At 44.1% G+C, this 23,370-nt stretch overlaps 2 protein-coding genes across 7 annotated transcripts; one reads left to right on the forward strand and one right to left on the reverse strand.

Moving 5' to 3' along the window:
* The first annotated feature begins 961 nt into the window (after positions 1 to 961).
* PPP1R14D (protein phosphatase 1 regulatory inhibitor subunit 14D) lies at positions 962 to 7,292 on the forward strand. Of its 6 annotated transcripts, none has more exons than XM_072338158.1 (6): positions 962 to 1,029; positions 2,101 to 2,157; positions 2,271 to 2,695; positions 5,262 to 5,357; positions 5,666 to 5,698; positions 7,072 to 7,292. In XM_072338158.1, exons 3-6 carry the CDS (start codon positions 2,513 to 2,515, stop codon positions 7,150 to 7,152), a joined length of 393 nt encoding a protein of 130 aa, XP_072194259.1. In that variant the 5' UTR covers positions 962 to 1,029; positions 2,101 to 2,157; positions 2,271 to 2,512; the 3' UTR covers positions 7,153 to 7,292. The 6 variants fall into 6 exon arrangements, with proteins under 6 accessions (XP_072194259.1, XP_072194260.1, XP_072194257.1 ...); XM_072338159.1 differs by lacking the exon at positions 962 to 1,029 and adding an exon at positions 1,482 to 1,545; XM_072338156.1 differs by lacking the exon at positions 962 to 1,029 and adding an exon at positions 1,488 to 1,623 and having other exon boundaries at positions 1,967 to 2,157.
* A 4,390-nt stretch (positions 7,293 to 11,682) lies between these two features.
* ZFYVE19 (zinc finger FYVE-type containing 19) lies at positions 11,683 to 20,616 on the reverse strand. The gene is made up of 11 exons (XM_072338151.1): positions 20,249 to 20,616; positions 19,957 to 20,078; positions 18,874 to 18,927; positions 18,171 to 18,331; positions 17,106 to 17,251; positions 16,535 to 16,649; positions 15,781 to 15,990; positions 15,225 to 15,304; positions 14,672 to 14,782; positions 13,110 to 13,252; positions 11,683 to 12,201 (listed from the first exon to the last, which is right to left on the reverse strand). Exons 1-11 carry the CDS (start codon positions 20,300 to 20,302, stop codon positions 12,135 to 12,137), a joined length of 1,263 nt encoding a protein of 420 aa, XP_072194252.1. The 5' UTR covers positions 20,303 to 20,616; the 3' UTR covers positions 11,683 to 12,134.
* Between the last annotated feature and the right edge of the window lie 2,754 nt (positions 20,617 to 23,370).

Here is a 23,370-nt window from a genome sequence, read left to right on the forward strand (position 1 = left end):
CTCTGTAGAATTGAATCCCACTCCGCTCCTTTCAGAGGCAAAACTCCCCTCTTAGGGCACGTGTGCAGGAAGTGGCTGTACACCCATGGGGATGCAGCCTACCTGCAGAGAACCAGCCTCATGTCCTGCTCTGCATGGGACACCTGGTGCTGTGCCCTGGAGCCAGCATCGCACCTTCATAGGGTGCTTTCACACAGAGTCTTTGCACTTCTTCCTCTTGTTTAATGATTGATTCAATTAGCTTATTACCGGAGGAGACACACTTTATCTGTAAACATTTCTGTATCTCCAGCTTCTTGTAACAAAGAATTCATGACTAAGCACATATAATCCTGAGTGGCATAACAAACATCCTGTGAGGCTGCTTGCTTTGGCTTGCAGCTATCCTGAAAGGCCTCTGGCATTCCCCTGTGGCTGACCCAGGCAGCGCCAAGGCACCATGCTTATTGCTTTGTTGATAAAGTGCAAGCAGTGCAGTGAGATTGCCCATGGCCTTCTCACATGCCTTATCTCAGCCTGTAGCTTGCACTTGAATGAGGTTACAAGTAACAGCTGCTTGCAGAGCAGGCATTAGGGCCAGGTATTCCCCTCTTCTCCACATCTATCTTGTGCTTCATAAGTTTGGCTCAGCCCATTTGGAGTTTGGGAGAGTAATAGGGGTTGTGTGGGACTGGGAGAAGGGGGTAGGTTTTCTGTTGGGATCTTCAGTTGTTGTGGATTTTGTTTTGGCTGCTTTCCCTTGTCTTTGGTCTTAGTGCCCTCCCCTCAGAAAAATCTGTCAGTGTCTGGGGCAGTAGGAATAAGGGGGAAATGTCTGTCTTTGAACACCAGGATAGGGTGTTTTTGTTTGGAGACAACTGATGCCTGGCAGAGTGTGTCCTTTGGTTCAGATTTACTGTGTGGTCAGCCTGCCTATTAACCTCTGAAAAGTCAATAGTTGTAAACGTGTCAGAAGGTGTTTGAAGGGTTTTGGAATGCTTTTAACTGTTAAGAATCTCTCCTCAGGGAATATGATCCCAGCTTCTCATGGTATGGATTTTTCTGGGCAATTTTGGTGTAAATAAGACAGCTTCCAGGGTTAGACTGGAGAGGGAATATAGTTAAGTAGTGAGGAAAAATGAGGGAAGCTTAGTAAATTGATTATCCAACAGCTGTCTCCTGAATGCAAGCTTTAGGCTGTCTGAAAAAGCAGGGAACAAGGATACCATCTTTAGGTGTACTTTATCCTTCCCTGTAGTGGTGATGAAGAAAGCTTCAGAATCAGAATTTTGTGAAATCTTCTGTAAGAAAATCTTTGGGTTTGTTCAAACTTAGGGAAAAAGAAGGGCTGAATTGCTCCATTTTCCTAGTGGCCTATGTAGGACTTGTTGGCCAGTTACTGCTGTCTGCCTGGGCACAGTGATGTGACTGTGGCAGGGGGACCTGGTGCAATGTCCAGAGGAGGCCAGCACTGACATATCTTCTTTTCCTATATGGCCCATGGGACTGGAACTGCTGATGTGCTTCATGATGGAAGGTCTTGGTTTGGAGCAGTGTCTGTAGCAGGTCATGGAAGGGCTCTGGAGATGGGTGGATAAAGGAGTGTGACACAGTATCTAGGGGACACTGGCACTGCACTAACAGGTCTGGTCTGATTTCTGTCCCTCTGAACTACACTGCCCGTGTGCTATAACATAAGACAGGGCAATAATGTTGCAGACCTTTAACCCCTCTTCTAGTAAGAGATTGTAAACTAAACAATGGTAATAAACACTCTAACAGTTTACAATGCTTCACCAGATGGACCTATTTACCATCTATAGCTACCTTTTTTATGAGGAGATAATACTTTATCCATTAACCTGCAGTACTTTGCCACACTATGTATAGCCATATAAACCATATCACTTGATTTTATTTTTTTAATAAGGGCACAGATAATTTGTTTTATTGCAGAAATGCCTTGCTCAGGTGACCTCAAATTCAGGTCACCAGCTTTCCCACACAAAAGTTTTACAGAAAGCTAGAAGAAAACTACAGACTGTGGAAAAGGCTAAACTGGGAGTGCTGATTCTGAGTTTGGCTGGTAACACCTCTGACCTGGCATTCTCGTCCTTATAGAAGAGTGGATCAGCCCATTGGATGTGCACACACGCGTCAGTCACACCTGCAGGAAAGGTAATTCAAAACCTTCTCTTCCCCACCTCCTGCTGCTTCATGGAGCTGACGTATGTTAAATATTAACAACCTTTGTTCATCTCTTCCCTGCTTCATTTGGCTTATTTTAACAGCAGATGTTATTACACCAAGCCATCTCCCCTCCCTTCCCGCTCATCATCAGCGCCCACGGTGAAACCCAAGAGCCTGCTCTGGTAACCCTGCCTACAGTACCTGCTACTGTGCCCTGGCATCACTAATGCTGCCTGCCTTCAGCATCCACGAGTGGCTTGTGCTGTGAGCCAGGAGCTGCGGGGAGACACGCATTACAAGACAGAGGAGAGCAGCCAGGGATAAGGAGGAAGAAGTGGTAAGGATGGCCAGCAACTCCAGTGCATTGCCCCGAGTGACTTTTCAGACTCCGGAGAAACCTGGGGAGGAATCATCACACAGGAAACTGGGCAAGCTAACCATAAAGTACAACCGCAAAGACCTACAGCGTTGGCTAGACTTGGAGGAGTGGATCAATGCCCAGCTGCAGGAGCTTTATCAGTACCCGGTGAGTAGCAGGGGCAAACCAGCTCCTCGCTCATTAGGAGAATGGGATGAGAGGCTGTGTGCAGGGATAGAAGTGTTCTTGCTCAGCTTACTGGAAACAGATCCTTGCCATCAATTTTACTGCTAGCAGTACCTGAGCTAGCTGGGTTTGAGGTATTCAGTGCATCCTTCATCCCTTTGGCCACAACTTTGTGACTTTATCCTGAGGCACTGAGGACAAAGCTGTATTTGCAGCTGCAGATGCTGGACATACTACTGGCAGCAGGGGAAGAAAAACAAAACACATGCTCAAATTACACAACTCCCCAGAGCAGCCTTCCTGGCCTGCATTTTTGTTGCCACCAGCAATGATCAGTCCTATGTTTTTCTTAGGTATCTAAGAGTTGTCAAACCAGGAGACTTGGGAGCAACTAGGTTCAGTGCCTGAATGGTACAGGATATGTGATGCACTTCTTAAAGGTTAAAGGTCTGCAACTGGAAGCACTTCTCAGTGTGGGAACTGGCCTGAGATGATGAATATACATTTGCCCCTTTGGAGGCAGGTTAGAATCTGGCATTCCTTGGAAATTTAGGTACGTAACTATCTTGGGCTGGACCTGCCTAGCAACATGCTCCCTCCAGCCTTCTTGTGTCAGAAATGTCTGCTTTTACCATTGAGGTTTATGTAGCTTTAAAAGGACTGGAGCCTCTATTTCATCCTGTCAGTCAAGATGGTGCTAACTCTGCTTTTATTTTATTTGGTTTTACTGGAATCTCTCAATTTAACACCATTGTAAAGCTAAGTGCAAGAACCTCAAGGCTGCTATGAAGAAGCCTGCAGATTTCATCTCTCCAAATTCCCCAAGGGGAAATGGTTCTAGCCACCTCAGGATACTGCTGTGCTCTGAGAAGAAACAAATGTTCCTGATAGGCAATGTCTGAGGGAGGAGATGGGAGAGTAGCAGCTGCTTTGAGCAACAGGACCTTTTGCCCTTTGGGTAATGGCTGTAGCTTTAAAATATTCATTCAGAGAGGGGTTTTTTGAGATAGATGTGAGGCATTTCTTGGTACCACCAGTAATATAACGCAATGAGAGCAGATTGCAGATAGATTGCCTTTGCTAGCACCACTCCAGCACAACAGTTTTAGTGACTCCCTGGTGTACCAGGTCATACTAAGGCATTCCTGATAGGAAATACATCATGCAATGCTGATCCACATCAGAGATTGTTAATAGTATGATGATTTAGTAAGTTGATTTAGTTAGCCCAGTTAGCTTGGGCTTCTTTGGATCCATGTCTTCCAGAAACCCACATGACAGCCAGAATAAATGGTACTGCAGGGTCAACTGCCAACAAGATTAGATCCAACATCATCTCCTGATACAGATAATCTGATTGTTATGCTATTTACTGCCGTGAGGCTTTTCACAACAAAACTTAGACTTGAGTGACAATTTGGGTTTTCGAGACCTTTCCCTGCACTTGGAAGCAGCACCACAGTCCCTACTTAAACCAGATTAACACCTGTTATCTAAATAGTCATGTGAAAATCATTACTTTTATGAAGAAACGCTGTATGGGTCACAGTACAGTATGTGCAACTGTTTTATTCTTAGTTGTCAAGTCAGGTGTGTAACAAAGCTGATCTCCTAATGCTTTTCTGTTTCCTCTCTGGCATGGTGTCAGAGACTGATGGGAAACAGTTCATTTTTTTTCCCCATAAATACTGTCCTTATTGTTTAATGTTTTACAGGCATCTCTATTAGGTGCTGCACTGTTCACTCATTATCCTTACTCTGCCGAGTACTGTGATAAAATATCACTAGCATCGTGTTGTTAAAGGTTCATTTTGCAACTACATTGGAAAAAGCAGCCTGCCTTACAGTCTTGTAGGGGTATGTGAAGCTAAAATATACCTGTGGCCAAGCTTACAAGTATTCCCAAATAACATTCACTTGCGCTGAGACTGTAACTCCTACCACCAAAGCTTGTGGGTTTCTCTTACATTAAAACTATATTATATCCCCCCCATTCCTATTAGAGAAAGCTGATAAATAATAAGTTACACCTTTCAAAAGTGTAGCTGTTTGCTTCTTCATTACTGCAAAAATCCATAGTATAACTACCAACTATGTAGCCCGAAAGCTTAAAATCTCCTTGTATTTGTAAGTACCTCATTAAGATTGAACCTGACCGACTTCTGTTTGATGAACACTTTGCACGCACTCATTGCAGAAGTAGGTTGACCCAAGCTGGATTACACTGCATTGCAGTTAGCAACTGACACTGGATATTCCTGAAAAGTTGTTCCCATCACAGATCGTGATCCCTGAGCAGGGATCAAGTGTTGAGGTGGGAGCGGATGATGAATCAATATGTGTGGCTGTGGCAGCCACCACAGATGGGCTGGAATACATGTCCTCTTGGTAAGAACCTCCTTATTTTGAGATGATGTCAACATCAGCTTTGCAGCGTGGTTTTCTTGTAACTAGTTTCTTCTCAGATGCTCAGTTCTTCAGATGGTCTATAGAGTTCTTAAGTTTGAGGGTTTATGAACTATGTTGGTTTTCATTTGCTTCTTTTTAGCTAAGAGAGAAAACGGATGCAGAAGTTCCTGGGCCAGTAATTGACCTTGAAGATCTCCTGGAAGTCCCAAATGAAGAACAGAAATTAAAACTACAGGTCAGACAGAGGAACTTGGTAACTTCAAAATAGGAACTTCTGGCATAATACAGTATAGCAATGGTGTCTGGGTTGCAGAAAATCACAGTATCACAGAATTGTAGGGGTTGGAAGTGACCTCTAGAGATCATCGAGTCCAACCCCCCTGCCAAAGCAGGTTCCCTACACCACATATATGCATGCTCTAATGTATGCTGCTTCCCTGTGTCTTGTAGCCAGTCAAGAATAGCAAGCTTATACATTCTTTTTGCAGTTGGAGGGAAGGGTCAACTTATGAAATATTAAAATGATTTCTCCTTGGCTTTCAGGAAATCCTCCATGAGTGCTCCAGCCCAACAGAGGTGAGTCAAGCACCACTGACATACGTATGTTATGCTAAGAGCATGTTTGTTTGTACAGATTGCTGTTGAGCAGTGACTTTTTATGCCAGTTTTACATACACTTCCCCCTCCCCCCTGTGAACTTTACATGTCTCGATTTTGAGTTAGGGAGTTAAGGAAACATCATTAGCTGTCCCACTATTCAAAGGAACAGAACCCACTATTCTGCTGTGTGGCACTGGCATCAGACAGCTATTGCCTTCCCCATACATTGCAGTGTGCAGAAGAGTCCCCATCCCTGATTCAGTCGCATGCATTGCAGGTGAACATTGTGCTCAGGTGTTTTTCATCAATCTAAATGCCTTGTCCAGCCTTTCAATTTAGCTGCAAAATGATAAACATACAGAAACTGAGACAGATGCTGTTACAGTGCTGCCTTTACAGTGATGTTACTTGCCCTGGAGAGGACAAAGTTTGCACAAGTCACAGGGAGTCATAGAATCATTAAGGTTGGAAGAGACCTCTACGGTCATCTAGTTCAACTAGACTAGAGTGGCACTAGATCCATTATAGCATTAATAATTACAAATAAATCGAGAGCTAGCTAATAAAAAAGAATTTACAGTGTGAGAAATTCCTGGTTTCTGTGAACCAAAAGTGTTTATTTTTAGTATAATGTTAAATAAAACAATTTAATACTGTTTACACTCTTTTAATTCACTGGAGCGGAGGGCATAACCTGAAAATCAAGAAGTCAGAATAGTTGCTTAGATTCCTGTTTGGAATAACCAGATGACCCAGTTTGGTCCGTAGTGCTTGGCTGTGTCAGCAATGGGGTTTATCTCCATTAACTGCTCAACTACCTGGCCTGCCAATCCTCAACCCCTGCTCCAGGTTATCATTAGTCTTACGTGTGTCCTGCTCCACCTCCTTCTCTGCCAGCCATTTCCTTGTAGAACTGGCATTGATCCAATGAGATTTGCAATCCCCTACCTGAAGCTTTACAGGTTCAGCAAGGAAGCAAGAAGAGGGACAGCATGCTTTGCCCTACATTGGGAGGGCAGCAGGAGTGGGAAGCAGGGGAGACAACATCTTGAGGTCACCTCAAGGTGGAAGAAGGCAGGCTAGTTGTTGCAGGAGGAAAAAAAAAAAGCAAACATGGCTGCTCTAGAGGGAGCCAGAGAAGGGAAAAAGAAGGGTTTTTAAACCCTGTTCTGTTCAGCCATCAAAAGGTTCCACTTCTTAAGCCAGAAGATGCATTTGCTTAGTGTTTGTCAAAATCCTGGTTTCTGCTCAGCGTGAAGAGAAACGTGAGAATAATGTAAAAGGCACAGTACTCTTTGGGCCAGTGAAAAATGGAATTAACATCCTTCTTCCTACAATTCTTACTGTAGGACTTCATTACGGAATTGCTCAGTCGATTGAAAGGTCTCCGGAGAATCACCAATCCTCAGAAGAGGTTACCTCACCCATAAGGGTCATCCAGCTTTGGTCACAAGGAAAAATGTGTCTTCCCCATAGAAAAACAGATCAGCAAGATCACTTTGGAATACATTTAGCATTTTGTTATCAAGAAACATCACCGAGTTTGTGAACTTTGTACCAGTGGCTTGAAGTCTCCACTCCTTCCAGATCTACATGCAGAGCGGGAAGCTAAGCTGTATGTTTTCCTGATTCTCAAAGGGCATTTTAACCTGGAGAACAGGACAAGATGTCCTTCCTTTAGTTTCTTCTAAGAATTTCCAAGCTGGCTTGGGAGCATCAAATACAATTCTCAAGAGCACATAAAACTTCCTTCTTTCCATCCACCACAAGGAAAACAAGGCCCTGGTTATCACTCCTTCATCAACATGGAAAGTTGGTTACTGTAAAGCTGCACCTGGTTTCAAGTCTGGCTGGGACCCAATTGCGATCTTTTGCCTGTTACTGCCATACCTGGCTCTACAGCACTGCTCGTACTTTGTAGATCTTATTAAGCCAAGCCTCTGTTAGCTGTGAAGGTTCAACAGAAAATATACAGTAGGATCAAAGGAAAACATTCCAGTGCATCTGGTCTTTGCAGAATTTAGAACTTGATGATTTCAAAGCATCTTCTACAGGAGGCCTGGAAATGATTTTTCTCACCATTTACAAAGACATTGTAACATACTTGTTTTGTATATTAAAACAGAGAAGATCAGCTATGTGCTGCCTCAAATTGCTCTCTTTTTATACACTACAGAAAACTGAACTGAAAACATACCTGCTTCTAAGCAGCATGTCTTTCACAGACAGGTAGGTCTCACAAATTAGAAATAAAGTAGGACACAGCCTTGCTGCGTGAACTCTTTAGGCTATAAGTAACGTGTGGCTGGAAAAACAGAGGAAACTACATCCAGGCTCTCAGCAAGTCGGTAACTTGACACGTGTTGCAGGGAATTAAGACATCAAATGGAGGATGACTACTTAAGCAGAGCAGTCTCTCACATTATGTCCCTGTGCTCTCATGCCTGCCACTCAAATACAAGAGACAAATTGCTGAGTTGCATCTGGAAGGACTGCTATGTACCAATATGTACCCAGGGGCACACACCTAGTTTGGCTTGATATGAGGCCAACAGCACATGCCTGCCCACCAAGTCTCCAATTTGTAAGAAAAACAACAAAAATATACAGTCCAGGTTTGCACCTGCTGACACTGATGAATCACAGCTCTCAAGAAAGGAAAGCAACATTGTGCCAAAGAGCTCTGAGCACTGTTAACATCACAGACGTTCAAGTGAAAGACCCTGGTGGACAGGCCCCTGAGATGTGTCCTAACACTATAGCTGTCATTTGCTGCAGTGTAAGTTCACAGATGTCCCAATTAATTACATATTCCATAAAGAAGCTTTTATTCTTCTGAGCTGTGACAGCATAAATACCTGTAGGGCCATTTCTCTGACACAAGAGACAAATTTTTCTCCATGCAGGGTGTTAATTCTGTACCTACTCAATTTGGAGTGATGGAAAGAAATATTTTTGCTGTACTTTAAAGGTGGATGCTAGAATTCAGGGGAAAAAGAAAGCTTTTGGAACTCTGCTTGAGTAGAAGTTGTCTTTGTGTTATCTTCCAACAGCAGAAAACTGAGTTCTAGCCCCTGTGATATGCAGTTTTTCCAGCATATCAAAGCATCACTACAGCACAAGAGCGCACTTCAGGCAAACACAAAGATACAACAGAACACAAAGCAAGAAGATGTAGCCACTGTTAGCTGATTTCTCATCTCTGGTGCAAAAGAAAAACAACAGTGTAAGGCAGAACAACTTTGGGATTAGTTCTTGAAAGGAAGAAGTCAAACTTGCTTTTATTTACTTTGTAGCTGCTCTCAGCATTTAAGGACAGACTGAAGTACATTTTGTTTACAAACAGCTTCCAGTCAACCTTCGCAGCACCATCACACTACTAGCATAAGGCTGCAACATTTGGTTTGCAGATAGCATTCAGGTAACTTTTGCCTCTTGATTATACTAAGATAATTCAGAACATGCAAAATTTCATGTGTTTTTCTAATTAAAATTTCATGAAGGTGCATAAAATAACCTTCAAATCATTTTCCATTTACTACGAGCTACACTTATGTTCCCCTTAAAAATATTCAGGCAGCTATATTCGGACACACTTGTTACAACAGTTAAGGCAAAGCACACCTGCATGAACCACAGCAATAGCAAATTAGTGCAGTTTATCTAAGACCTCTCTTTGTGAACTAATCTGATTTCAAACTCATCTGTTAGTACGAGCTTGAATTTTTGCTGGGGAGGAAACTACTTTTGCTATTTCACGTACAAATTGTTTTGAGAGAAAATCATCTTGTATCCTTATAACATGCAACAAAGAAGGAAACAAACAGATTCCTTCTAGTAGATCCCAAACTCTCTTCAGTCCTTGAATGGCTGTCACTGAGGTTGATACTTTCAGTGAGGAGCTGATGGTTTACCACTACCTTTGCTGCTTTACCAGTACCTTTTCAGGGTCAAGGTCAAGGTGTGTGCAACACCTAAGTGCGCACTGACCAGCTAAAGGTCACACAATAACAGTCTGTCATTTGGAAAGAGGAGTAATTGTGCTTCTGAAGACAACTGATTGAGATCACTCTCCTGCTTCTTTTGCATGGAGGCACGAGCTACAGTGGGGATGGCTTTACAAGGGGAAAGTGATTGGCTAGCCACTAAAATGGCCAATTATATACAGAAAGCTCAGCAGCCACAAAAATGTCCATTAGTGACAGGGCAGTGAAAGAGTCAGTATGTGTGTGAGTCTCCCATGTATGACTAAGTTCTATTTCAGGTATTGGGCTGGTTATGTTTCTGGATTCCTTGGGATGAACCCACAGAAACCAATTAAGGAAACTAAATAAGCTGCTTCAGGCTGTTACCTGTTGCTTTACTATTGATGAACACGGGGCAGGGCTCAGTGGACTCACAGTGGAGCACAAGGAACTCAAAGTTGTGCTGTGGTGGATGAAACATTTAAGCTGTCTCAAGTAAATCACCAGCTCATAGATAACAAGGAAATGAAAAAGGAAAAAAAAAAAAAAAAAAAAAAAGCTGTAAAACAAGAATCAATTTGCCTATTATCTGCTTGGAAAGAACCTTTGGAAGGCTGAAGCCCAAAGGAGTGGATCAGTCTTAGAGAAGAGAGCTGTTTACATCTTCTACACATGCAAAACACAAAGGATTTAACCTGAGACAAAATACTCACTGGGCTGTCTCACTGTCATCACTGACTACCCTGGTCAAATAACAACAAAGAAAGCATCATTCCCACAATGACACGAAGCCAGAACCGCCAGAAAAATAAAGTCTTAAAAATGAAGACTTCAAACTCCTCAGGACAGTAAGTATCTACTTAGATCTTGTGTAACACAGGATTCATTGTGAGCTCTTGCATCAGAACAATTCAGTAGTTTTCCCTCCTGACTGTTCTAAAGTTAAGGCACTTGTGAAGGATGTTCTTCCCTCTAACAGTCTGTGCTTCACTGGATTGCGTTTCACCATCCCTTCCTAACGATGAGTTTAGCCAGCACTGTCAGATACACTAGCAATTTCTCGCTGTGTTAACCAGAAATATTACCACACCAAGTTGTCTGATACAGGTTACTACTGAAACTCCTGATCCAGTCCAGCACCTTAGCACAAATCCACCTGTGGATGCAGTTTAAGGTATTTACTGTGCTCTGGCTGGCTAACTGGAGGTGGCTGAAGTGCAGGCAAACACTGTTATGTCAGCTCACTTACAGAGGCAATGATCTGCACAGGGGCAGGGCAGACAGCTGGGAATGGCAGTGTCAAACCAGACAGGCAAGATCAAGTGGAAACTCTCTGTCAAAAGCAAATCTTTAGGTTTTCTTTTGTTCGGACTCTCTGGAATTTGTCAGCCTTAGACAGCTGACTCAAGTCACGCTATAGTCCTGGAAGAGCTCACCCTGATGGGATATTAGTGCTGATTTCAAAAAAGTTTAATCATGTACTTCAAACAGTTCTAGGTACTACAGCCACTGGCACACATCGCATGCATCTGGACTATCCCTGGGTGGTATACAAGCATAGTACACTGAGATTCTCTCATAGCCAGGTAAGAAAATAATCACGCATACAGCATTTTAATTCTACCAAGGGAACAACTAATAATCAGAGCCAAACCTCACATTCATAGTAACATACACCTTTTCCAGATTAGCATGCTGCTTCCATAGACTACTTCCAATTTAGGCACAGTTACTGCTGGTCCAACACAGTGCATCTGTAGCAAATTATCTTTAAAAAGTATTCTTCATGACAAATATATAAGCAACACTGCTCATCAAGGCCATCACTGGAGCACATCACCCTGTACAAGCCCAGCAACACCACAGAAGTGTTTTTACATGATCCTTCATATTTTCCTGATCCACCTGGCAGTACAACTGAGATACCATTACAAGAGGGTGACACTTTATAAAGGGCTATCAGGTATTTCCAAAAGAGATTTCAACCACAGTCTCCTGTAAATAGTTTTATTACATTTCGGAAGTTTTCATCACACATGTGACCATGACACAGACAATTTCTTAGTGCAAAGTGCTCTGCTGACTTGTGAACCAATGCGTAAGCTGTTAGCAAAAGCAGGAGGTTACTTAACAACCAGCCAACACTGCCTTAAGCATACATCTTCACTATTATTCATGATGCCTTACTGTCTATATCCATAGACTCAGAGCCACCACCTCACATCAAATCCTCATTTATCCCAAGCATTGGTGGCAAGCCCAGCACTTCTCTGGTTGTGTTCCCAAGGACCAAGACACATGCCCTCCAACCCCTCTTAGCTAATAGCACATCCTTTTACTGTCCAAAACATCACCCGTTTTGGCTGCAAATCCACTTGGAGAGCAGAAGAGTGGGCCAGATGGGAGGAATTCATCTCCTTTTCTGCCAACGATGACTGTGATCACCGCTACTTGCAAGAAAGACGATACCGAGAGGTATGGTGGTCCTTCATGTCAAACTCATCATGGCCTTCCCTGAGGAGCAAAAAGAAACAGCAGTCAAGTGTAAATATGCAGGCAGGAAAGGCACCCTTAGCCCCTGGCACAAGAACAGTCCTTAGAAGAAACCTATCCCAAGGGCTAATTGACAAGACCACACCAGCAAATACGTGGATGGGTTACTCAAGAGACTTGTTTGTAACAGAAACCTATGATGCACTTTATGAAAAGCTCTGTTCATCTCTGACTGCTGAAATGGGGGGCACGGCAACAAACTTCATCCCCCCTCTCTGAGGGCTTCATGTAACCAGAGACTCATCTTCAGCACCATGTCTGTGATTTGCAGGCACGTTAGCAACTCTGATAACAGCAGCTAAAACTACAGCCTGCTCCGTAGGACTCTGAAAAATAACTGCTGTGGCTGAAGTACAGTGTATTGGCAGCCATCATAGTCTGCTACAAAGTAGTCAGTGTTAAGACAGAAGCTTACATCTCCCATACGGAAACTGTAAACCTGATATTTTTAATACAGTTTAAGACTTTGTGGTCATTTCCTGAAGCTTTTCTATCTGATTTCCCTTCCTGGGAGAATTCAGCCCAGATTATCCATCAGTGTCATTAGAAAAAAAAAACAACAAACAACCATAGGAGGTGCTGAACAATGGTCTCCCTTATCCCACACACATCAATTGTTCCAGATAACAGCTGAAACAAAGCGCCCAAACATGCACTAAAGCGGTACAGACAGAATGTTCCTGTCTAGGGCCAGTTTAGTGCCTGAAGCCTGGGGTAATCACTGATCATAAAAAGTATTCCCATTAAATACTACCGTTCAGCTCAGACCTGAGCTACTTTCTGTTCTTCCACCCAAGAGGAAGAACAAACAAAAGCAGCTAAGCTTACCTACGGCCTGTCCCTCAGACGAGAGGAGCTGGAAGACTTACCGAAAACAGCGCTGGCAGTAGAGGTCCCCACTGCAGCCATGGCATCGCAAAGTGGCATCTTCATTGCAGATGCAGCACCAGGGTAACTCATGTTCATCGCTGTCATCTGCCTCAGCAAGAGCTACGGCAGTTGGAGCCTGGCTCTAATTCACAAAGAAAACAAAGACACAATTCAAACCACAGCAGATACTATACAGGACTCCCATCGTAGCGCAGCAGAATGTCAAATAGTTCAAGGGTTTTCAGGCATTGCAAGAAAGTCAAAGGATAGGATCCATATGCATGTATGTAGGTGGTTAAATAAATACCCAAGATACTCACTACTAGCATTTGCCCACGAATCTGTATTGCTTAGAAGGTAAACACCCTCATTCAGTATCTAGAGCAACATATATCAACATTGCCTGCACTGTGCTAAAGGCTGAAGCCCAGATCTTCCAACAGGCACCACAGCAACACCAAGTATTGGACTATTCCTGCTGCAAAGGCAAGTGATCAATCAGCTTTCCTGAAAGGAGTTACATGTGGAAAGAAAACAACAGGAAATTCCAAAAAACAGAGGTTTCAATTTTCTCTATGTTAGAAACAGAAAATTGAGGTACAAAGAAAAGTTTGTTAGGAGTCACTAGCACTGAAGCTAGGTTGAAAAGATATGCTGGAATTATAGTGTTTAGTTGTATCCACAAGGCTCCTGCTTTATATAGCCCTTGCAAAACTGAACAACCTTATGCACACTGAAACACATTGCCTGACCACTTTAGTGGGCAGCATCCTAACACAACTGCAGTAAGACAGCCTTTAGATGTAAAGCTGTACCTGCTTTAGCAAGAGGGTTGGACATGATCTCTTAAGGTTCCTTCCAACCCCTGCAATTCTGTGATCCCAAAAGTGCAAGGTGGCATACCTATGAGATGGCTGTTTTCAATAATGCTTACAATTAAATAATTTATTGCACCGGGGACAGGTCTGTCAGGTGTCTGTGACTCACATGTCCACTTAATTCTCATAATATACATTAGAGAAGGTGTACACATTTCCATAATGGGCTGGTATCTACTCTGAACGTAGAGTATCTCGTTACCAATACCTTCTTCTGACGTTTTAAGAGAACTCAGCCAATTGATTACTATCTAGAGATTCTGTTTTGCACATGCTGAAAGCAGTGGCAAATATCCCACTTACCCTGGTTCAGGCTCTGGCACTAGACCATGGTTTTCCTGATCTAATTTTATTGGCAAGTTAAAAATTCTGTAATATTTACCTTGCTAGGTCAATTCTGGTTGACTTTAGTTCTAGATATAGAGGACACTTTCTCATTCAGCAGAAAACCAGCCTGAAAGGATTCCAGAGAGCAATTCTTTTTAGAAGTAAAAGATGACTCACAGCTGTGCTCAGGATTTGCAGATGCCACTAATTCTCAGCTTGTGTGCTCTGGAGAAGCTAGGTAGTTTTTTCCCCCTCTCAGAACTGACTATGGGATACATCAAACTTTTCTCACAGGGCTGCACTCTCCTTGGACCTTAGAGTATATCATTCCAAGAGACCCTGACCAGCTCACTTACCCCTTGCTTTGTTTTTTTATGCAGGTTCTGCTGTGAGAATCCTGGCTGAGTGGTCTGATCTGGAAGAATGTTGAATCCACACGCTTCATCTAAGGCTGCTTCCTCTGTAAGCTGACAATAACAAAAAGCAAGAAGCCTCTTGTTTTGAACACATCCTGGGAGCCTCGTTCTAGACAAACCTTCCTCCCTTCTCCTTGCCCCCTCCCCCCCATGCAGTAACTGGAGATGACTGGTCTGAACACATCCACGTAGCATTATCCAGACAAATGTGAGTCTGTTCTGTCTGCACTCTGAACACTAAGTGAGCAGTGTGAACAGACAGTGCAACAGCAGGGGCTAGACCTCAGCTAATGCACTATGCTCTGCAGTGTATCTATCAGCAAATGCTCCTCCTGTAGCTGAACGGCTGCACAGGAACTAGTATTGGAAAAGCACTAGGAGAAGGAAGGAATGAGACTGCCCAGGAACAGAAACATGCTCACTAGGTAACAGAAACACTGGGAATAACTGAAAGGAAAGTAAGGAAAACAAGGCCACAGCTGCCACTTCTGACCTGTTTTAGCACTCTCTGAATGGCTTCCTCCTCATCCAATTCCTCATCGCTGTCAGGGAATTTGTAGGTTTCCAGTGTAACTGCAGGAACGAGACAAGAGACTGTGATCCATATCTGCCTCATACTTCACGGTGACTTATGTTCCAGAAACAATCCTTTCTAGTGAGAGCTGGTTTAGGCATTCTGGCTCTGGCAGAGCTACATCCTTTTAGAGGGGGAGTGCTTCAAAAAGCACATTACCATATGTTTTTGAAGTTGGAAGGGGAAGATAAAAAGAGAGCTTTGCTTTTAAAAAACACCTCAGAGCATGCTAAACTATCTCAAAGAAGAGGGAAAGATAAAAGCCTGTGCTTACAGTTCCAGCCTTAGTCTTAGCTAAAACCTTTCCTGCTGACTTCATAATGAACAAACCTCTACAACTTTACAGATAACAAAATCCCAGCCTGCTTCTTGCAGAACAGAGAAATTAAATAGGTAAAGGCCTCTCAAAAGAGAAACTATTCTGACACAGGAACCTGGTCTCTCTCTTGGGACTGCACTCTTCACTGATACCCACCTTCCTCTGGGTCTTGGCCTCTGAGTACTGCCAGTCTTTTAGCAACCTGTAAGATTTTTTCCTGCCTAGTGTTTTCTTCTCGCAGCTCAGCAGCAGCCTCTGCCAGAAGTCTATTTTTTTCTTCCTCTAGCTGTTTTGGGTCCAGATTTGCATGGGAAACACAGTCTTCGCTTTCCCTACTCAGGTCATTCAAGTTTCGGTCACCAACAGCTGAAAGGAGACACAGAGAACATGTTGGTGACTCAGCTGCAGTACTCCTTGAGTACAGCCAACACCACCAGAGCAAATGCATGTGAGAACCTTGATACTTTCCATTTATTAATAAGAGAAGGCATGTCATAACAGGATCTGCACTTTATGTGAAGAGAAGAAAGCGAGTCAATCTGCATTTTACAGGAAGAGAAAACACTGCAGTTGGGAAGACAACGGTATCCTAGATTTCTGATGTTTTCCAACAGAGTACAGACACATTAGGAGTAGCAACAGCTTCTCCCTAGGTAAGTGCCAGCTTACAGAAACAGGGCAGAACAAGCTGAGTAATACAACTCCAAGAAAGTAACAAAATGGAACTATTTCCCTGGCAATGACAATGAGATCCAATATTGCATCGGGTGGCTGTCCTTTGCCAATCTGTGTGTCATAAGGGGGACATAAGGAGAGGTGATTTAGGTGTCCAGTGTGTAAGTTAGGCAGGGCAACACATATTCCTTTCTCACTATAGCATACACAGATCTTTGGAAGCCAAAATAGATACCTCGAGGCTGGACTCCTGGACTATAATGCTCATCAATGGAAACTTCCTCAGCTAGCTGAGTTAACAGGTCGTCCGTTTGCTGAGACAGACTTCTGGTATCAGGGGGTTGGTGTACCTAAGGAATGAGGAGGGCAATGGGAGAAAGCAAATGTGAGGAAGTGTAAGCCTTTCAAGGTTTCATTCTCAGTGTTGCTGAATGCAGACAGCTCCAACAAAATCACCTAAACAAGGCAAAGTGGGGCTGAATGTACAGCAGCAGATGCTGATGAATCCCAAACCCAGCTCTGCCACTGCCCCTGATATATAAACAAAGTGTCCTTCTCAATAGTACCTGTCACTAACCCCGCTAAAGCCCACAAGAACAGCTGCACGTGCATTACTGCTGAAAAAGGAGCATGAGGAAACAATTTCTCAGGAACGAGACCATTGCTATGGCCAGTAATAAAGTAAACAGGAAATGGAGATTTCTGAAGGGAGACACCTGGGCAAAAAAATGCTGAAGGACAAAGAAAGGTCAACATGCTGTACCAGCTTAGAACACAGAGCTGGTGAAACAGGTGGGAGAGCTTACTGGTCTGGAAGCCTTGGAAGGAGGGTCCCTCCCCTGCAAGACAGCCAACCGGTCCTCCATTTCCTGCACGGATGGAACGGGTCCATGATAGTCCTCCTTCAGTGCAGCCAGTCTAGCTTCGATCTCAGCCTGTGAAGGGATGGACTCTGCAATTCAGAATAATCCAAGTGAGGGGTTATTGAAAACAAATGGCTTCGAGTTGGTTTTATTTTGTTGTTGTTTTTGTTTTTCCAGAATCATGCTCTGAACACCTGCACAAAAGCTTCCCTCAGTCCTTAACTCAAAGGAAGAGTCATAGCACAGTAACTAGATTACTGTGCCACCCTTTTCTCCTGAATCACTGCCTCTTCCTGAGTTTATTCTTCCAGTACTAAGACCAGTGTTAGTGTAACCTCATCTGGCAATCAGCTGATTACAGATACTAGGGACAGGCAGAGATACACATGTCCTTTAGGGAGTACAGTCCATTGCTCCCACATCCTTTAACATATCCCCAGGCAACAGACTGAAAACTTGCCTGCATAATCAGGTAACCACTTTGGAGTGCCTTTTCCCCTTAGAGACCATATGTAAGGTTTTTTAAAGGTTTATTTTACAACAGGCAGTCCAAGGCTTTTCCAGAATCTGACAGCTGTGGACTGGAATAAGAGCCTGGTTTTGTTCTCTGTGAGGCAAGATTCATAGTATAATCCCACAGAGACTGGTACTGCTGTGACTCAGCACAGTGACATATAGGATGATTTCTGCAAAATGGTTTGCCACCCCTTCCCCCCTTCCATTCTGCTGCTACTGTGCCCAACACAGATTTTTACCACCAAGCAATGAAAAATGAGGAAGAGATTTCATAGGTAAGATACTGCCCCAGGATTGTGAAGCCATTTCAAGAGAAATCCCAAGTGGAAGATTAATCTAGAACCTGGCCACTGTGGCAGCTCTGATCACATCACTGCCTTCAGTTCCCTATGGAGGCAGATACTGATTGCCCAGCACTTCCCTTTCCCTCCCATAGTTTTTCAAGTAGCAGCTTTCCCTTCCAAGGAATTTCTGGTGCCCTCCAAAACTCACTGGGTCTCCTTTCCTCCCTGAGCTTCTCCAGTCTCTCTGCAATAGCTCTATCTTCTTTGGAGAGTCCTCGGTATCTGGAGCCATCTTGACTGAGTGGTTTTGCATCTGCCTTCTGTTGTCCTTTCAGATGCTTTTGCTTAGCCTCAAACGCTGCTACGCGCCTGTGACAAGGAGGGAAAAAGACAACTGAAAACAGAGGTTTAAATCTTGAGATTTGAAAACATCCTCTATGAACACAAGCTATTTGAAGAACATCAGCACAGAAAAGAAGCCTCTCGTTCCTGTACCAGGCTCTCCCATACCAGCACAATGAGGCACTGCTATGAATAAGGAAAACCATAACTCTCAGGTGAAGCAGCCGTGACACCATTTCTGAGGAGACAAGGAACGTTTCACCACCAGACTTATTTCAAGCCAACCACAATCAGATCAGTCATAGATTAACACAGTCAGGCTGCTGTTTGTGAGCATTCATGGAATTCAGAATTAGTGTCTCCTTCCACCCTCCAAAACAACCACCAAAAAAACCCAAAAAACCCACAAAGCAAAAAGCCCATCCTTAATTTAATACTGAACAAGCAAACATCCACATCACAACCTCCTTCTTTTGCTGGTCTCTATGAGGACAGAGGGGTTAAGAGCTGAAGGTCTGAAAGGTTACCCTACAGCAGAAACAGGTGGCTGATCAGCAAATGTAACTTACTTTTTGTAGTTTTCTGGTGGTGACCATTTTGCTGAACTGCTTTGAGATTCTTGTCTGAAACATACAAAAGCATCGTTATCTCTAAAGTCAAGGCTCCAGCAATGCTTCAATCATCTATTCTCTCAACCCAAGAGAAATCAGAATACATGTGTATTGATCACCTGGTACAGTCCTTTCATGACCCCATTAATATAGAGAGTGATCAGCTTATGAAAGTGACTAAGATGATACAGCCGCTTTGGACAGGAGGTGACTTCATTTCTAGTCCTACGTTCTTGTTGTTTTGCATTTGGACAAAATTTGTTTGATTTATTCTGGACACCAGGAGGAGCTGAAATACTCTTGGCCTCCCAGAGCCTGCACGCCCCAGTTCAGCAAGCAGAGCGCGCAGTTAGGTAGGACTCCCGAAGTAATTAGCTTCCATACAGTACAGCTCCCTGAAAGGAGCAACAAACACAGGATTATATAATGCACAAGCTAAATAAAACGTTATAGAAATAATTATGTAATCACCAGTATCATGACGACATCTTCTAGGGCACTTGAACATCACCAGTCAATCTTGTGTAACTCTTTTCTGCCTCCCTGCATTCGTGTCAAGCTGCTAACCTATGCTTACATAAGGTAGTTAGCACACTTTATACATCCTTAGAAGGCACAGCTACAAATACCTGCACCGTGCTAAGGACAGGCAAAGGCAAACAAGGGCAACACCTTCACTGGACCGTTTTCAACTTCTAAAAGTTCAGTTGTGGAAGCTGGGTGAGTGAAGAACACCAACTCACGCAGCCTGCAAAACCACAGCCAACACACACTATCTACCTGCTACCCGGTCAGGGAAGAATTTCTCCTGCTCTAACTCCATAGTACTGATATTAAACAGACAAGGGAAGGAAGAGACCACTAAACTACCACGCATCTGAAAGATCATCCTTTCAAACGGCAAAAAAATAGAGGGGCTTGGCCTGGCCTCTCGTAGCCGGTCCATCCGCTAGCCATCACGGTGTACCCACGAACACTGGGAGGAAAAAGCAAAGGCAGGAGGCAGGGCAGCGCGCCGTGGGCAGTCCCGCTCGCACTTACCCGGTGATCTTCCCGTAGCACTGCTTGCACACCTTCTGCGGAGCGCTCCCGCAGCGGGGGATCGGGGCGCTGCAGCTCAGGCAGCCCGAGCAGAAGGCGCGCCCGCAGCTCCTGCAGCCGCACTGCGGGGACACGAAGCGGGACGATCAGCTCCCGAGCAGCGGAGCGCGGCGCGGCCATCACCGGGCTACAGCGACGGGACGCACCGAAGGCCGCGCGGCCCGGCTCGGCCGGCAGCGCCCTACGGCTCTCCCCTTCGGCCCGGCCCCGCCGACCCCTCGGCCGGACTTGCCTCTTTCTTGAAGAGGCTGAACTTGCAGGCGCACCCGTAGCAGCGGCCCTCCATGGCCCTCCCGGCACCGCCATACCACGCTCCGCAGCGCCGCGTTCAGCCGGCGGGCCCGACTCCGCCCCTCCGCTTCTGCGCGCGGCCCGACGGGAGCGGGTAAGGGGAGCGCCGTTTGAAACGCGGGCGGTAGTCGGGCTTAGGATCGCGCCTTGCCAAGCCCGGCTGTGGCACAGTAAGTCACGCGTTCTCCGTCCCACACGGAGCTGCCGAAGCCACGTTCCACAACTTGCAGCGCACCGGGATGGGTGGCTCCTCCTTGGGGTTCAGTGTGACAGAAGCAGCAAACCATCACCAAATTGGATCTGGAACGCGAGTTTCAGTTTTTGTCCAGGTGAGGAACCAACCAGCTGTACTATCAGCACGCCAAAGTTACCCTTATTTTCTGCCTTACTCTTGTCTTCTTGGTGCTATAGCCCAAGAGAATGTCATCTCAACCGCAGTTACTTATGTCAGGGAAATGCACTTTAACAACCAAAACAAACCTAGGAGCAGTAGATTTTTCGGGTGCATTTCTGTAGTGCTCGATTTCAGGCTGCTTTCGTCTCAGCAAAAGTGATTGGCAAATCTATCTCTGTCCTGGTTTTACAGATTAAGAGAGCCTGTTGCTCAAAGGCCCTGACTCACCTCCCGGATAGGAACCCAGACAGTCCCAAAGCAGGTAAGGTTGGGATACTTGGACACAAACACTCCTCTCATCTCTTCTGCATACACAGGCTCATGGAAATGGCTGTTTGAGCACAGACCTGTCATGTAACAGCTGCTTGTGTTATAAGGCTTAGACATACACAGGAATACATCTATACATGTGTAATCGTTACCACTGTTACTCTGATTTTTAAGATTAAATCCTTACATATTGGTTTTTCAGGCTGTAATGATGTGACGAACTTTGATTAGAACCTCTCAAAATCAGTGCTGACATTTGAATCCTAAACCTTTGACCATGATGCCCCTGGTGTCTATTGTCTGCTGAATAGTAATTCATGTATCTCAGAAACTGAATGTTAATAGCAGGCCTCTACCTCATTATTACACATGGGCAATGCCCACTGTGGGCTGATAATTGTCTATTAAATGCATATCCTCTTCTTCCTCTTCTGCTATGCAATTGAGCATGCCTAAGCTCATAGCAGGTGTCTGAATTGTCTGAATCCTCCATTTAAGATTCACAGCTAGTGGTGGGTGAAAATGAACAGTGGTTAGTATAAGAACATTCTAGATGCTGTGTTTCCCTGTTCGGTGGGCTGCAAATTTATAGCAAAATAACAAATTTAACTGAAGTCTGCAAGAAGGAATTCAAAAAACAGTTGGAGAAACATTGAAGCTTTTGATATCTGCAGAAGGGAGTGGGAGATAGTCTGGAACACGCGTGGAAGCTCCAGCAAACCTTTATGTTCATGAAGGAAAGCAGTTAACAAAGACCCTTAACATGACTGATGAAACGTGGAAATGTTAGACTTCAGACAGAAAAGCCCTTCCTATGAAAGAGAGAACTTATGAATAATGTATTGCAGAAGATGCATTCCTAAATGCAGCCTACATCAGTACTGTTGAATTTGTGCTTTCATAACAAATGAGAGTGGAATTTTTATAGCCAGGCTTTCTGCCCCTTAGGGCTTATGACTTGCCTGCAAGAAGGGCTTGCTCACAAATAAAGCACCCTGGTCATGCCACATTCCCACATCTATGCTTCTTATTTAATACTATATTCCCAGGGACTAGTTGCAAGACTAGAATTCCTGCATGCAGTAAATTACTGTTTCATGTGTTGTTCATGTTTATCTTTTGAACCTGTGAATATTAAAACACTGAACCTAGGAAGCCTGATAGTAGAGCCCCACATCTGGCCTTGAAAAGAAAATCTGAAGTAGTACTCAGGTTACCATCAAAGCTGTCAGCACTGCATATTTAAACTAGAGACCCATTCAGGTTTGCACTGGTGGTTATTACTTTTTTCCTCCTTGAAAGTCAGACCCAGAGAGAAGAATTAGCATTTATACAGTCTGAAGTTTAGGGTCTCAGAACAGCCTTCTCCCCTCTTCCACAAACACACACAATCTGTATTCCAGTTCTGTACAGAGAACATAAATCCAGCAGGATATGAGCCGTGCTGAACTGGAAGACATACATTTGTGCATACATACATGTCATACAAAACATTACTGTCTCTGAGGCTGGGTTCCTCCAGCTCTCATTAGCCCTTTGTGACCAACAGTTATTACACTCCGTGAATGGGATCATACTTACAAAAACTTCAGAGGGAAGATCACGGAGTTTGCATCCTGAATGGGACCCAAAGTACTTAGGCATCCAGAGCCACGTTAGATGGGTTTTGCCTGCTGCAACTTGTTAAAAACAGTGCCAGTTTTCAGCAGACTAGCGCACCTTCTGGCTACAGTACAGGTGTAGCCCTCAGGTACTGCATCCAAATTACCTGCCACACTGAAAAAGGAGAATAGACCGTATTCTACTGTGTCAGCATTTCTTCATGCAGATACACAAACTGAAGAAAGCATTTTATTAGTAAGATAAGGAGATAATACCACACAGGTACTGTCCCAATCTTATGCCACAGACACCCAAGTGTCTCTTCCTCGCTTGATTTCCTCAATAGTTTGCATAGCCAGATCAGCTCATAAGAACTACAAGTATTTGTTGTCTGCTTTACATACAGTTTCCTACCACAGTGCAGCCAGACTCCAGACCTTTATGCCCACAGCTCATCAGATATTCTTCTGAGGGTAAAAGTTATCCAGTGCTTAAAAAGCAAAGCATTGCAGATCTTTAATAAAGAAAAATCTGCATAATTCAAGATTTTCTTAGTTGCCTTCCTGGCACTGGGAAGTCAAACTGAAATTTTCTATGTGCTTTTCTTCACAAGGATACAGTTGCTGCAAGAAAATTTATTATGTTTTATTGTATTTCAGCTTTGCAGTGGCATTTTACTTTTACTTGGTACATCAAGAATTAACTGTTGTCTGTCCAGAGTTTTTTTTCTCTTCTTCAGACTTATGCGAGGTAGGAGATGCCGCTCTGAAGTCAAGATACACACACCTAACGTAATG

Source organism: Excalfactoria chinensis, chromosome 5 (genome assembly GCF_039878825.1).
Source record: "Excalfactoria chinensis isolate bCotChi1 chromosome 5, bCotChi1.hap2, whole genome shotgun sequence".
Classification (NCBI taxonomy): Eukaryota; Metazoa; Chordata; class Aves; order Galliformes; family Phasianidae; genus Excalfactoria; species Excalfactoria chinensis.

What these genes read in the sequence shown, in the direction of transcription:
- PPP1R14D (XM_072338158.1), top strand. Translation starts at nt 2,513, where the DNA reads ATGGCCAGCAACTCCAGTGCATTGCCCCGAGTGACTTTTCAGACTCCG. An exon ending in AACAGAAATTAAAACTACAG is followed by an intron (nt 5,358 to 5,665) that starts GTCAGACAGAGG and finishes CTTGGCTTTCAG; the next exon opens with GAAATCCTCCATGAGTGCTC. An exon ending in AGTGCTCCAGCCCAACAGAG is followed by an intron (nt 5,699 to 7,071) that starts GTGAGTCAAGCA and finishes TTCTTACTGTAG; the next exon opens with GACTTCATTACGGAATTGCT.
- ZFYVE19 (XM_072338151.1), bottom strand. Translation starts at nt 20,302, where the DNA reads ATGGAGGGCCGCTGCTACGGGTGCGCCTGCAAGTTCAGCCTCTTCAAG. An exon ending in TGCTACGGGAAGATCACCGG is followed by an intron (nt 18,928 to 19,956) that starts GTAAGTGCGAGC and finishes TGTATGTTTCAG; the next exon opens with ACAAGAATCTCAAAGCAGTT. An exon ending in TCCAGGAGTCCAGCCTCGAG is followed by an intron (nt 15,991 to 16,534) that starts GTATCTATTTTG and finishes GTCTCCTTTCAG; the next exon opens with CTGTTGGTGACCGAAACTTG.